Below are 14,679 nucleotides of genomic sequence, written 5' to 3'. Positions count from 1 at the left end.
ATAACACTCTTTATAAATATGTAAACAATGAGAATTTCTTTCTCTAAGAAAATTGCTGAATTATAAAATGTTTCAATATATCAGTAAAATATTCGGGTGGTGATTATTTACTTGCCTTATGCCCGTAGGTGCTCAGTAAACAATCTCTTGCATGTAGGTGCTTAATGGGAGATGAGTAATAGGGAAAACAAAGTTAAAATAAAGAATTAAAGTCTTCTGAGTTATATTTGCAAAATAAACTAAGGAAAGAAAGGTGTTTATTGAACTCAAATGTATATCAGCTTTTTTCTCTATCTGCATTTATTGAAAATTTTTTTTTTACTAATTACTGAAAATGAAATAATTACAGAAACATGGATACATTGTTAGGAGACTTGAAAAATTAACTTTTTCTGATTATAGAAGTGTAAATGCTTTTTTGGGGAAAATTTGAAAGCATTCTAATAAAAAGTAAAAATCATCTATAACCCAAACACTCAGAAATAATCCTAGCTGACATTTTTGTATGTAATCTTTACAGTTATTATATGTGTATTTTTAATAATTTCATTTAGAAAAAGTTTGATCATATGTATTGAATTTTATATTTTCTTTATATAACATACTGAGCATTTTAAAAATTTTATCAAATATTCTTTGAAAGCATAATTAGTGATTTCATCTAAGTAATAAAAAGTTGGGAAACCTAAGGTAGGATAGTATTTGAGCATTTAAATAACTTCATGTATAACGGCATATTCCAGGCATTTTATTAAGTAGAAGCTTATAATTATTTTCATTTGACTGTTTAAGTGATGTTAATTCATGATGTTGAACAGAAGAATAGTTGTTGAAATTATCATGCTATTCTAATTATATGTTGAGTAGATGTGTATATATATATATACACATACATACATATGTGTATATATACATACATATATGTGTTTATATATACATACGTATATATGTATATATATATAAAACAATTTACTGACTTGGAATCAAATGAAAATGCTTCTGTATTTGACAGGTAAAGTATATGCGGTAGGTGGACATGATGGAAATGAACATTTAGGTAGCATGGAGATGTTTGATCCTCTCACTAATAAATGGATGATGAAGGCTTCAATGAACACAAAGAGGTGAATCAACATGCAATTTGTTTTTAATTTGTTGGAAAATAAAGCTCCCAGTAATTGAAAGGACTAATTTTCTACTTTTTACACTTTTAGAAATTTAAAATACCTTCTTAAACACATTTTGTTAAAGCATCTATTGAGCATATATTTTATATTTTCTTTTTATATTTTCGAATATAGTAATGATCGACATAGTTTCCACCTAGACCTGAGCTTTTTTTTTTTTTTTTACTTTTAACTCTGAAATAATTTTAGGTTTGCAGAAAAGTTGCAAAAATAGTCGAGTTCCTGTATACCAGTGGTTCTCAACTAAAGATGATTCGCTCCCTTTGTGGAATACTTGGCAATATCTGGAGAGATTTTTGGTTGCCATAGTTTGGAGTTGGGGATGTTGAGGGAGTTGTTGCTGGCATCTAGTTGGGAGAAGCCAAGGATGCTGCTAAAAATCCTGTGATGCACAAGAAAGTTCCCCACAGCAAAGAATTTTCTAGCTCCAAATGTCAGTTGTGCTGGGATAGGAAAAATCCTGCTGTATACTCTTTACCTAGTACCTATAATGTTGACATCTTACACCATTGTAGTACAGTTATTTGAACCAGGAAACTAACATTAATACAATGGTATTAATTAATCCATAGACCTTATTCAACTTTTGCCAGTTTTTCCACATATTCCTGTGCCTTGAATTGGTTTTTCTTATCTAATTATATTGACTGTTAATCTAATACAGTGTGAAGAGTAGCAGATATAGTAGGCCTTTTTCTCTTATGCTTGATCTTAGTGGAAATGTCTCCAGTTTTTCCCTATTAAATGAGATACTGGCTTTAGGACTAAGGCATAGGTATTTTAACATGTTAAGAAAATATCTCTCAGAGCGCCTGGGTGGCTCAGTCAGCTAAACGTCCGACTTCAGCTCAGGTCATGATCTCACGGTTTGTGGGTTCGAGCCCTGTGTTGGGCTCTGTGCTGACAGCCAGCTCAGAGCCTGGAGCCCGTTTCGGATTCTGTGTCTCTCTCTCTGACCCTCCCATGCTCACACTGTCTCTTTCTCTCTCTCACTCTCTCTCAGAAATAAATAAAAAACATTAAAAAAATTTTTTTAAATCTCTTTATTTTTTGTTATGAGCATTAATATTTAAAAATTTTCATCTTCATTAAATTGAAATATATGTTGATAAATGGATCAGTCTAAAGAGGAGAAAGATTTTCAGTAACATGACTTAGTGGATGTTGACTAGCCTATTCAGAGGTTTTTTTAATGACTATTCTGAATATCAGATTTTCAGGTATCTTAAGGTAGATGGATTGCTAATATTTGATCAAATCAAGGTTCAAAAGTATAGTAGATCAAATACACTCTATAGACAATAATACCTAAAAATATTAGGGTTACTTAAGCCTGCTTTAGGTATTATGAAATATAAATTATACCAGTACAACATGGTGGAAAACCAGGTTTGCAGTTAATTTATGTTTCTTATGGAAAGAAGTACTTGAACCAATATGAAGCCCAGCTCTTAAAAAAAAATGGAAAATGAATATTATACAGTTGCCTGTCTTGAGAAGTGGAGCCTTTAGATCAAGGAAGATTGTCATGGTATTCTTTATGCTGATCTGTCTGTATCTATAGCTGGGGTCTCAGTGGGATACACAACATCATTTGGGATATGGGAATATAAGATAGACTCTGCTTTTTCATTGCATCCTTTTAAATTTATTCTAAATTGGATTTTTTATTAATATAACCTGTTAATATAGTAATACATGTTTATAATTTGAAAATCATGGTAAATGGGGGTGCAAAAAATTGTTATAAATGTGAGTTATAACCTGGGATGCATGTAAAGACTATCGGGTTAGTAAGAAATCTGAAAACTGTGTCATATAAAAAATTGCTGGGGCACCTGGATGGCTGTCGGTTAAGCATCCGACTTCGGCTCAGGTCATGATCTCACGGTTCATGGGTTTGAGCCTCATGTCAGGCTCTGTGCTGACAGCTAGCTCAGAGCCTGGAGCCTACTTCTCTCTGTGTCTCCCTCTCTCTCTGACCCTGCCCTGCTCACGCTGTCTGCCTGCCTCTCTCAAAAAAAAGTTAAAAAAAAAATTGCTGAAGATTTTTGATTTGGAGAGAGGATTTTTAAAAATTTTATTTGACTTCCATTGTAGTTACCGTACTGTGTTAAATTAGTTTCAGGTGTACAATATAGTGATATAACAGTTCCATATATTACATCAAGATAAGTGTACTCTTAATCCCCTTTACCTGTTTCACCCCTTCCCTACCCACCCCCACTTTGGTACCATCTGTTTGTTCTCTATATTTAAGAGTCTCTCTTTTGCTTTGTTTCTGTTTTTTCCCCCTTAAATTCCACATATGAGTGAAATCATACGGTATTTGTCTTTCTCTGGCTGGCTTATTTTCGTAGCATTATACTCTCTAGTTCCATCTGTGTTGTTGCAAATGGCATGATTTCATTCTTTTTATATGGCTTAGTAATATTTATATATATATATATATATATACACACCACATCATCTTTATTTATTCATTCATCTATTGATAGATACTTGGTCAGCTTCCATAGTTTGGCTATTATAAATAATGCTGCAGTAAACACAGGGGTGCATATATTCCTTCCAATTAGTGTTTTTATATCCTTTGGGTAAATATCCAGTACTCGATCTTAGGGTAGTTCTATTTTTAATTTTTTGAGGAACCTCCATACTGTCTTCCATAGTGGTTGAACCAGTTTGCATTCCCACCAACTGGGATGCAAACTTCCTTTTATTCTCTATCTTTCCAACACTGTTGTTTCTCGTGTGTTTGGTTTTCAGCCATTCTGAGAGGTATAAAGTGGCATCTCATTGTGGTTTTGATTTTCATTTCCCTGATGATCATTGATGTTGAGTATCTTTCCATGTGTCTTTTGGCCATCTGGATGTCTTCTTTGGAGAAATGTCTGTGTGTGTCTTATGCCCATTTTTAAATTGGATGATGATTATTATCATTATTATTTTGGTGTTGAGTTGTATAAGTTCTTTATATATTTTGGATACTAGCCCTTTATTGGATATGTCATTTGCACATATTTTCCCCCATTCAATGTATTTTAGTGTTGTTCGTTGTTTCCTTTGCTGTGCAGATTTTTATTTTGATGTAGTCCCAAAAGGTTATTTTTGCTTTTGTTTCCCTTGCCTCGGGACATAACTAGAAAGATGTTGCTGTGATCATTGTCAGAGAAAATACTACCTTTGCTCTCTTCTAGGATTTTTATGGTTTCAGGCCTTATATATTGGTCCAAGTCTTGGCTAAAAACCAGCTTAGCATGATAAAAAAGCAAGGATTTAAAAATTAAAAAGGTACTTTAGAATTTTCTCCCATGTCTTAATCTATGCATTAGAATTTAAACTATTGGCAGTTACTATGTAGCATAAATTCAGTTCTATGAAAGCATTAAAATGTTGTTTGTAGGTAAGTGACAGGTAACAGTATATTTTAAGACCAGATTTTTTCTTCCCTAGGATTCTTTCTCCTTGTGAAGAAAAAAGAAAAGCTAAAAATCTCTTCTCAGCAGAACTCTCTTCATATTTCCATCTGATATCTTGTACTATAAGATGAGAAGAAAACCCAGTTAAAAACACTTCATGTTAAATTAATTGAAAATAGAAAATTAAATGGCATTATATCCCCATGTGCAGTTCAGTTTAAAAATGCTCATTTATGAGGGGCCTGGGTAGCTCAGTTATGACTTTGGCTCAGGTCATGATCTCATGGTCTGTGGGTTCAAGCCCTGCCATTAGTGCACAGCCTGCTTTGGATCCTCTGTCTTCTCTCTTTCTGCCCTGTCCCTGCTCACTCTCTCAAAAAAACATAAAAACATTTAAAAAATAATAAAACTGTTCATTTTGTTACTAGCCATTTTTAACTCTTACAGAATGTTGCTACAGTTTGCAAACCTTGATATAAACCTTAGTATTTGAAGTTAGGTTTTATTAGTTTGGGTTTGTTTCTTTAAATAAAATTGCAAGGTAAAATTAAGGTGTTTTGAATTTTGTTTTATGTACAAAGCTCCTCTTAGGCAATATTCTCAGTATTTACCCAGATAACATGTTTTCTTCCCTTTGTTACATTTTCACTTTGAGTCAAGGAGGCAAAATTATTCTCATATCTAGGTTCATGTAAATTATTAAGCTCTCTTTGACATCCTTACTCTATTTGCTGAATTTTAATTTTGAACAAGGAAAAGACTAGGTAACCTAATTTAATCTCCCATTTGGTGCAAAATAGACATTATTTTAACATGTACACATATAACTTGAGTCACTGGGAGGAATACAGAATGCTCCATTGCTATTATGTAGAACTGTAAATAAATGTTGTCATAAATCCATGCAAGGAATGAAATTGCCTTGGGAGAGAAAGTAAAAGTGATAAGAGGCCTTAGGGAACTTCAGAATTTAATGATGAAGTAAAGAAGGCACTGATAAAGGAAGCAGAATAGCACCAGCCAGAGATTTAGGAGGAAGTTCATATGTGTGATTTCATGAAGATCAAGAGAGTTTTGAGTAGTAGGAAATAGCCAATAATATCATATGCTCTTGTGGCTTGGGATGGTGGCAGGGGAGGGACATTAATTAGGCACACATCTGCCATGATATAACACCTGTATGTCCTAGTGTGCACACAGATGTTCACGCACCTGTGAGTTTTTATTGCTACAGTATTTTGTAAGTCATTGCTTTATACTCGAGAAAGGAGGTTAAGGGGACTGAAAAATGAGTAACAACATTATCTTTAAGAATTCTTCCTAGGATTCTCTTTAGTTTAAGAGTTAGAATCTCAGTTCAACAGCTGTGCTCTCTAGTAATATAGCAAATACATAGCACTAGATATGGGCCAGTTGCCATTCTAAGTGCTTTACCTATATGAACTAAATACCACCTGTGTCTTCTTTCTCAAATGGGTTACAGATGAAGAAGCAAGGTAGTAGATGTTTATAAAATACACTGCTTTATCCAAAGTACATATCAACTTAGTGACGATTATAGTTTTAGAATAGTTTAAATTTTGATTGATGTAATGTTTTTTAAGAGATTTTTTTCTTTTTTTTTTAATGTTTTATTTATTTCTGAGAGAGAGACAGCATGAGCAGGGGAGAGTCAGAGGGAGAGGGAGACACAGAACCTGAAGCAGGCTCCAGGCTCTGAGCTGTCAGCACAGAGCCTGATGCAGGGCTCAAACCCACAAACCGTGAGATCATGACCTGAGCTGAAGTCGGATGCTTAACCGACTGAGCCACCCCAGTGCCGCATAGAATTTTTTTTCTGATCTCTGTTACAGTGAATTAGCTTTGAACAAGGGCTAAGTCTCCTACTTTTCAGAAAGATAAATAAATGCCCATCAGAAGTAAAACAATGTGATATAAAGCTTGTATTATAAAAATGGATTCTTTTGTGTGGTACAATGAAACCCTGCATCAAAACATGTACTCTGCTGTTACATTAATTTAGAAATGAGATGACTTCTGACTTCTGTAGCAAAATTTTTTTTTTAAACTTTTTAAATGTTTTATTTATTTCTGAGAGAGAGAGAGAGAGAGAGCGTGAGCAGGGGAGGGTCAGAGAGAGAGGGAGATAGAGGATCTGAAGCAGGCTCCAGGCCCTGAGCTAGCTGTCAGCACAGAGCCCGATGCAGGGCTTGAACACACGAACCACAAGATCATGACCTGAGCCGAAGTCAGACGCTCAACCGACTAAGCTACCCAGGCGCCCCTCCATAGCAAAATTTCTGTCAGTTCATTAATCTCTCGTTATGCAGCTGTGTGTTTTGCTAATTGAATGTTTTAGACTACATTTATGGTATTTTGTTGGGTTTTACTTTATTTCATTTGAGTTTAAAGTAACCTGTGTGGGTTGTGTATTATAAAACTCCAGAGGGCACTGTTCACTTAGAGTCACACAGTTTGGCAACCTTGTAGCCATCTATTTAGAAGTTTTGATAAATCTAAAAATAATGGGAAAAAACACACTGAGGCTTAAAGTAAACAACTTCCTTTAACATGATATTTTCACTGCCTTTTTCTTGGAAAAAAACTGGATGCTACAATGTGTTTTTATTGTCTTTGCAGGCGAGGCATAGCCTTGGCCTCCTTGGGAGGTCCAATTTATGCAATTGGAGGGTTAGATGACAACACTTGCTTCAATGATGTAGAGAGATATGACATAGAATCTGATCAATGGAGTACAGTGGCACCAATGAATACTCCCCGTGGAGGAGTTGGCTCTGTGGCTCTTATAGTAAGTTAAGTGGCAGTTTGCTCATTGGATTACATCATGTCACATCCCTAACCAAATAAGTAAAGGTCTGCTATATTCATATCTCCAGGATGCAGATATTGATTGCACACCATATTATGTCATGAAACACTGCTTTCTTGCACCTTCCAGTCTACCATTGAAGACCATTTAAAGCATTTAAAAATCTAATGTGTGTTTTTATTTTTTCTTTATTTAGAATCATGTTTATGCAGTAGGTGGCAATGATGGAGTAGCTTCTTTATCTAGTGTGGAGAGGTATGATCCACATCTGGATAAGTGGATAGAAGTTAAAGAAATGGGTCAACGAAGAGCAGGCAATGGAGTTAGTGAGCTCCATGGTTGCTTATACGTTGTTGGTGAGTGGATGGTATTTCTCTAATTTATTGCAGGATATACAGTGATCATGTCATAAGACAACACAGTAACACAGATTATGTTGCATTTAGGCTCAAGTGGAATTGGTCCTAAGATTTGCTTTTGAATTATTAGATTCACATTCATGCTTTTTTATTAACTTCTTCATTTTTCATGTTTAAAATTTCTACTTTCATATTTTTACTAGGCGTAGCAAAGATATCTAGAGGATTATACTTAGGATATATGTTTTTTTTAATGTAAGGACACAAATGTGCTTTGCTAAAATCTTTACAGATCTAAGACATTTTTTCTCATCATTTCAGGGGAATTATGTTGACTCCTTTAAGCAAATCAATAGATATTTCATAAGCATTATGAAATGCTGTTGGCATCTCTGTATTGCTTTTTGACTTGCTGAATTGCAGAATTAGAAGGAACCAAAGGGCAATGCTTTCTCAAACTTTAATATGTATATGTATATTCTGGAGATACTGTTAAACTACAAGGAAGGAGCCCAGATGCTATATTTCTGAGAGCTCCTAACAATCAATGCTGCTTCTGGTCCATTCAGCACACTTTTCAGTAGCAGGGTTTTAAAGAGCTATGAAATGGGAATAATGGAATTATTATTTAGAATTAATGAGAATTATCTTTGAGAGAATTATTTTAAGAATTAGAGATAACATATATGAAGCATCCCAAACTGCATCTGGCACTTTATAGTTACCCAGTTAATAGGTAGCAATATTGTGATTAGTAATTCCCTTCTTTATAGAGAAAGAAATAGGTCAGAGAGGTTGTCACTAGCATATGTCACACTTATGTTAGTGTAAACTGTTTAGTGTTACATAACTTAGAATTTAAAATATTTTTAAAAAATTTTTTTAAAATTTATTTCTGAGAGAGACAGAGACAGAGACAGCGTGAGCAGGGGAGGGTCAGAGAGAGGGAGATACAGAATCTAAAGCAGGCTCCAGGCTCTGAGCTAGCTTCTCTGACAGAGCCCGAGTCAGTGCTCGAACCCACGAACCATGAGATCATGACCTGAGCTAAAGTCGGGATGCTCAACCGACTGAGCCACTCAGGTACCTCTCGAATTCTTGATAAGCAAATGTGGGATAGTATTAGCTTGAAATATCTGCAAGTAATAGAAGTAATGATGACTATTCCAGTGCTTCTGTAGATTAAAGAAAAGAAATAACATAATTTACCTTCAGATCCTGTCTGATCATCGTAGCTCTGTGAGGTAGCAGAGACCTCAGTGTGAATAAATTACTTATAGTCACATGTCTGTACCACTTATAAAGCTGGAATTTGAACCTGAGTCTATGAGAAACCAGAGTTCTTGCAGCACACCATTGCTGTCTGTCACAGTTCCCTACTTAGGAGAGCTAAACCCTTTGTTGTGATGAAAAATATGTTTTGTATCTTGATTGTGGTGGTAATGATACTACTCTATACATTTGTCAATATTTATTGAATTATGCACATAAAATTGGTGAATTTTACTTCATTTAAATTGATTTAATAAAGTTAAAGCCATTAGAGAAGTTAACTGATGATTTTTTTTTTTTTACTGACCTTGTTTCTAAATAGACTGATCATAATAGCAATACTTCCTGTCCTCAGGAAAATAGGCTTAGTCGCCAATGAGAGTTATTACTCATGTAGACTGAGATGGAGTCTAAAAAGAGGCACATTTATCTTTAAAGGAAAGAACCCTCAGGATTATAATAAGTAACACTGTTAGAATGATGTATAGAGAGGACTGTCATCTAGATTATGTAACATGAAGATGCAGTTTTGGCAAAAATTAGAATTCAGTCATGGCCATCTCTGTAATTATGATGGCAATTGTAGTATTAAAGGAAACAGTTGGAAAACTTTAACATATCTAAAATATGAGTCAAATGATTCAGTGGTAGTTTATTCTCTTCTCAAGGCCTCTGTTTAAAATACACAATGTAGGGGTACCTGGGTGGCTCAGTCGGTTAAGTGTCTGACTTCGGCTCAGGTCATGATCTCATGGTTCATGGGTTTGAGCCCCTCGTTGGGCTCTGTGCTGACAGCCAGCTCAGAGCCTGGAGCCTGCTTCAGATTCTGTGTCTCCCTCTCTCTCTGACCCTCCCCTGCTCACACTGTCTCTCTCTCTCTCAGAAATAAATATTAAAAAAAATTTTTTAAATACACAATGTACACATAGAGAAGGAATCTCAGTATGATCTTCCTTACCTCTAGGAAGCTAAGGACAAATTATATGAATGTGGGGTTTTTTCCTTCTAAATTATCTGCTTAGATACAGGGACTTCAGTTTTTTCCACTTTAAGATTTTTAGTCTTAGCATTGAGGTAAAATACTATCTAATTATCTTGAATTGTAGAAAACGTCTGATCAGAATTGGTAGTGATGAGAGGCATAGGGGTGAATTTTTTCCGGGATTTTCTCTATTTTCTAAAATGTTAGAAGCTATTGGATTGAGATTTGATAGCTTATTTCTATGTAATGTACTATTTGAAAAATCTTTTTTTTTTTTTTAAATATAGGTGGTTTTGATGATAATTCTCCTCTGAGTTCAGTTGAGCGGTATGACCCTCGAAGCAACAAGTGGGATTATGTAGCAGCACTTACCACTCCCAGGGGTGGAGTGGGGATCGCAACAGTGATGGGCAAAATCTTTGCAGTTGGTGGTCATAATGGAAATGCATACTTAAATACAGTGGAAGCATTTGATCCCGTGCTGAATAGGTAATTTTCATGTTTTCTATATGCTTTAATGGAATCTTCCTGTAGCAGATTACTCCAGAGTGCTAAAATACTTCTAGACATAGCTGTTAATATAAAGCATTTGGGATATCATATCTCCCTGAGGAACCTTGCTGTCTTTCAAAACCAGTCCCAATAATAGGGAGTTTGTTTTCAATTGGTCTTCTGAGTAAAATAAGTCATGCTTTGTTTTAAGATAACACAGTTTTCCCTGTGTGTTTCCAGGTGGGAGCTGGTTGGATCTGTGTCTCACTGCAGAGCCGGAGCAGGTGTAGCTGTGTGCGCCTGTCTAACTAGCCAAATTCGAGATGTAGGCCATGGATCAAACAATGTAGTGGACTGTATGTGATTTGAGGTCCAGCCACCAACAATTCAGTCGTATTTCATATGCAGGAAAGACAACCAAGATTTTCTATGATCACCTTTCACTACTGCCAGAGTCTTATTTTAAATGGAAACTGTTGTATTGTGACTAAGTGCAAGATCTAGATGGTAATTGAAGAATTCTTAGTAGTAAAGGTAAATTTGATACTTCCCACTTTAGCAAATAATGGGATAGGGAAGGAAAACAATCTAACCTGAAACCATACCTCCTCTAAAAAATCTTTAAAATAGTACAGAAACCTTGAAATCCCTTTTTAAAATCATTTTGGATAAATCAAAATGTAAAATGGAGTCATTTCCATTTTGCCTAAAAGTGTTGACTATAGGCAATGGACTTTTCCTAGAGGGGCAATTAGAACCTATTCATCAACACAAGTATATCAGGACACATGAGAGACCTCCTTTGGAAGATCATTTCTACTTGGTGCTGATGAATTTATGCCTTGCTTTTTTTCTAGATGTCAGTTTTTAAATTCCTTGGATATTTACAGAAGTAGAAAAATGTTTAATTTTTCTCAGTGCCACTAGCTGAATTTTCAGAAGCTTAATGGGAGTGCTATAACAAGCCCTTAATTTCAGTTTGACTTGTAGCTGAACTAATTCCATCTAAATAAATCTGTACTTTCATTTTTTCATCTCCTATAGAAAGGATTTGTTTCATATTAGCAAAAATTGAATCAGAGGCAATATTAGAGGAGAGGGCTTTAGAGTTAATATTACTCTAGGGCCCAGTTGAGACACCTTGAAAAGAAATGGTGTCAATTACATGACTCACTGAGAGGAATCTGAAAATATTTCTCTTTGATTTAATCATTTGGTTTGAGCCAAGGATTATTATCTTTCCCTTTTGCTCTTTTTTACCACCCTATGTTTTTAACTGTATGGAATATGTTTATTATCAGAAAATGAATGCATTTTTGCAGAAATTCTTTACAGAGTGTGGTTTACAGTGTGTGGTTCAAGTCCATCATTACCAATAAAAGATAACTGTTGATAAAAACAGAAAAAGATTTAAATTACTGTTTTTTGTTATGTCTAACCCCCTTCAGTATATTTATTGAATTTCAGTTGAAAATATTTCTGTGCATTAGTTTGAAGCTAAGATCTTGATAAACCTGTTGCTTTAACGGCTCTTCGTGGATTTAACCAGTATTATAAAATGGCCTATTCATTATATGTAAATTTTTATATAAATATTTATGACGAATATTAAAATATTCTGTTTTGTATTTGTAATGCACTTTGGTACCTCTTTTCCAGGCCTTCCTAAATTTATCTGTCGTCATGCCTCAGAATTTAGTGTAGTTTCATTGCTGGCAATCATCTGGTTCGCAAGGAATGAGGTCAGTAAGGACCACTACCCCCATCCATCCAGCTCTGAAGTTCATTGCCTACTAACTCTGATGGGCTTCATTAAAAGGCAAGTTCAGGGGTGCCTGGATAGCTCAGAAGAGCATGCTACTCTTGATCTCAGGGTCATGAGTTCAGGCCTCATGTGGGGTATAGAGATTACTTAAAATAAATCTTAAAAACAAAACAAAACAAAAAACACCTGGACTTGTCAGTACAATAGGGGTAGAAAGTCACATTACAAAAGCCAGTGCCTGTTGGGTATATTAGGTAAATAAAAAATTGTAAGAGGACTCAGGCTAACAGATAAAGGTCTTTCATGAGGCAGATTTAAAAGTTCCTAAATTGTGCCTTTTTTTTTTCTTTTTGCTATCAGCTTATAGGCAAGTTGATAAATCATTGCTGGATTTGAATCAGTGTTTTCTTGTATAACTATAACCATATTTCAGTTAGTCCCCAAAGCATTTAACTCTATGGCACTCACTGGACTGGTTATAAACTTGCTGGACGTGGAGAATAAATCTCAACACCTGGCTTTCAACTGTCTATTTCTTATGTCTCATGGAATTCTTGTAAATAATGCTTGTCTGGCTGTGGTTACTAGTATGTTTGTTACCTTTATTTGTTGGGAGACGGGATCTTGATCTTACTATTTCTAAGATTATTTAAAATGCTTTTTCTTAGTGTATTTCTGCCTAGCACATGCAGAGTTTAGGAGCATAAAGGTGTTACATTTGTTTCTGGTTTTTACTATACTGTAGCCATCTAACATACTATATTGGTACCTTGGCTACCCATAAAATAGGAACTACTCCTAAGGGAAGTAAGTGAAGTAAAGAAAACCTGTGTCTGTCTATTATGTGTAGATACTTAGAAGCATAGTATTGAAAGACCTGACAATGGTATGAAAAGATAAATAGTGGAATCAATATACACAGTTTATTTTATTTTTTTTTAATTTTTTTATTTTTATTTATTTCTAGGAGAGAGAGAGACAGCATGAGCAGGGGAGGGTCAGAGAGAGAGGTAGATACAGACTCCAAAACAGGCTCCAGGCTCTGAGCTGGCACTCAGCACAGAGCCTGACGCGTGGCTCGAACCCACGAACCGCGAGATCATGACCTAAGCGAAAGTCGGAAGCTTAACCGACTAAGCCACCCAGGCGCTCCTGTACACAGTTTATTAAAGACACATTTTAAAAAAATTTTTTATATTTATTTTTTTTGAGAGAGAGATAGAGACAACGTGAGTAGGGGAGGGTCAGAGAGAGAGAGGGAGTTACAGAATCCCAAGACAGGCTCTAGGCTCTGAGCTAGCTGTCAGCACAGAGCCTGATGCGGGACTCAAACCCACGAACTGTGAGATCATGACCTTAGCCAAAGTCAGATGCGTAACCGACTGAGCCACCCAGGCGCCCCTACAGACACATTTTTGAGATAGGAAATGAGAATCAGGCTGAAGGAATCCTACAGTTGAAAGATGATTATATTCATAGGAATGAAGAGATGACATTATTAAAACAATATGGCTACTTAATTGTGAGGCCCTCATTTTAACCTTAAATGTTAACAGGAATACCAAAAAGTGATCTGAAATAGAGATAAAATTTTGAAATAAGTGGAAAAAAAGAAAAAGTTCACACATTATTTTTTTCAAGAAGTATTCTAGGTGTTTTTCTGTGATTCTTCCATAGAATTAAAACCACTACTTTCCTACATTGTACTGTTGCTTTAAAAACAAATTACTTGATACTGTTTTTGACTAATTTCACTGTGCTCTATAACTGATTATTTTAAGTTATTTTAAATGTTTGGATAAACTTTGTACTCCCTCTAAGGAATATTTATTCTCTTAATTCCCACACAAATTTATAATGCTGTTAAATGCTTGAATAAGAGATTGTTGACATTATATAAACTCTTGCAAATGGTAAACTTAAGAATTTTCTTTGTTCATTTTACTTCATGTCTTATGTGATAGAGGATGAATTTGAATCTAATTCATATCTTCTAAGTGAATGTTTTCTGTGGTTTCTTATATCAGACTCCTAAAGAAATTATTATTGGGGTGTCATTGGCTGTCTTTTCTTTATGTGGAGTTAAAAGTTGCAATAAAACTTACCTGTAGTATTTTCTTAGAGCCATATATAAATTTGTGTAGTAATACTCCAGCAAAACAAAATAATCCTATCTACTACCAAATACTGAGATTGGAATTGGATTCACATCAGTACAATTGGTTCAAAATATACTGCCTGTATCTATTATGAATAGCAACTTCTATAAGGTCTATGTAACTTTGTGTCTTGTTTTTTTAATGCTTTTACAGAATCCTATCAAAACTATGTAATTGTTTATTCTCCATCCCTGAAATTGATTTAGGAGGT

At 35.0% G+C, this 14,679-nt stretch overlaps 1 protein-coding gene across 3 annotated transcripts in view; it reads left to right on the top strand.

Moving 5' to 3' along the window:
• Positions 1-11,953, top strand: part of KLHL8 (kelch like family member 8) — a 43,115-nt gene extending 31,162 nt beyond the window's left edge. For all 3 annotated transcript variants that reach the window (XM_039250577.1, XM_039250575.1, XM_039250576.1), the window contains 5 exons: positions 1,013-1,124; positions 7,250-7,418; positions 7,636-7,795; positions 10,340-10,541; positions 10,785-11,953. In XM_039250577.1, coding sequence (XP_039106508.1) covers positions 1,013-1,124; positions 7,250-7,418; positions 7,636-7,795; positions 10,340-10,541; positions 10,785-10,908 — 767 coding nt within the window. In that variant the 3' untranslated portion in view covers positions 10,909-11,953. The remainder of the gene's footprint in view (positions 1-1,012; positions 1,125-7,249; positions 7,419-7,635; positions 7,796-10,339; positions 10,542-10,784) is intronic.
• The last annotated feature ends 2,726 nt before the right edge of the window (positions 11,954-14,679 follow it).

Source organism: Hyaena hyaena, unplaced genomic scaffold (genome assembly GCF_003009895.1).
Source record: "Hyaena hyaena isolate Hyena2069 unplaced genomic scaffold, ASM300989v1 scaffold_373, whole genome shotgun sequence".
Lineage (NCBI taxonomy): Eukaryota > Metazoa > Chordata > Mammalia > Carnivora > Hyaenidae > Hyaena > Hyaena hyaena.
The sequence above is the reverse complement of the archived record's forward strand: the minus strand, read 5'-3'. Positions and strand labels throughout refer to the sequence as shown.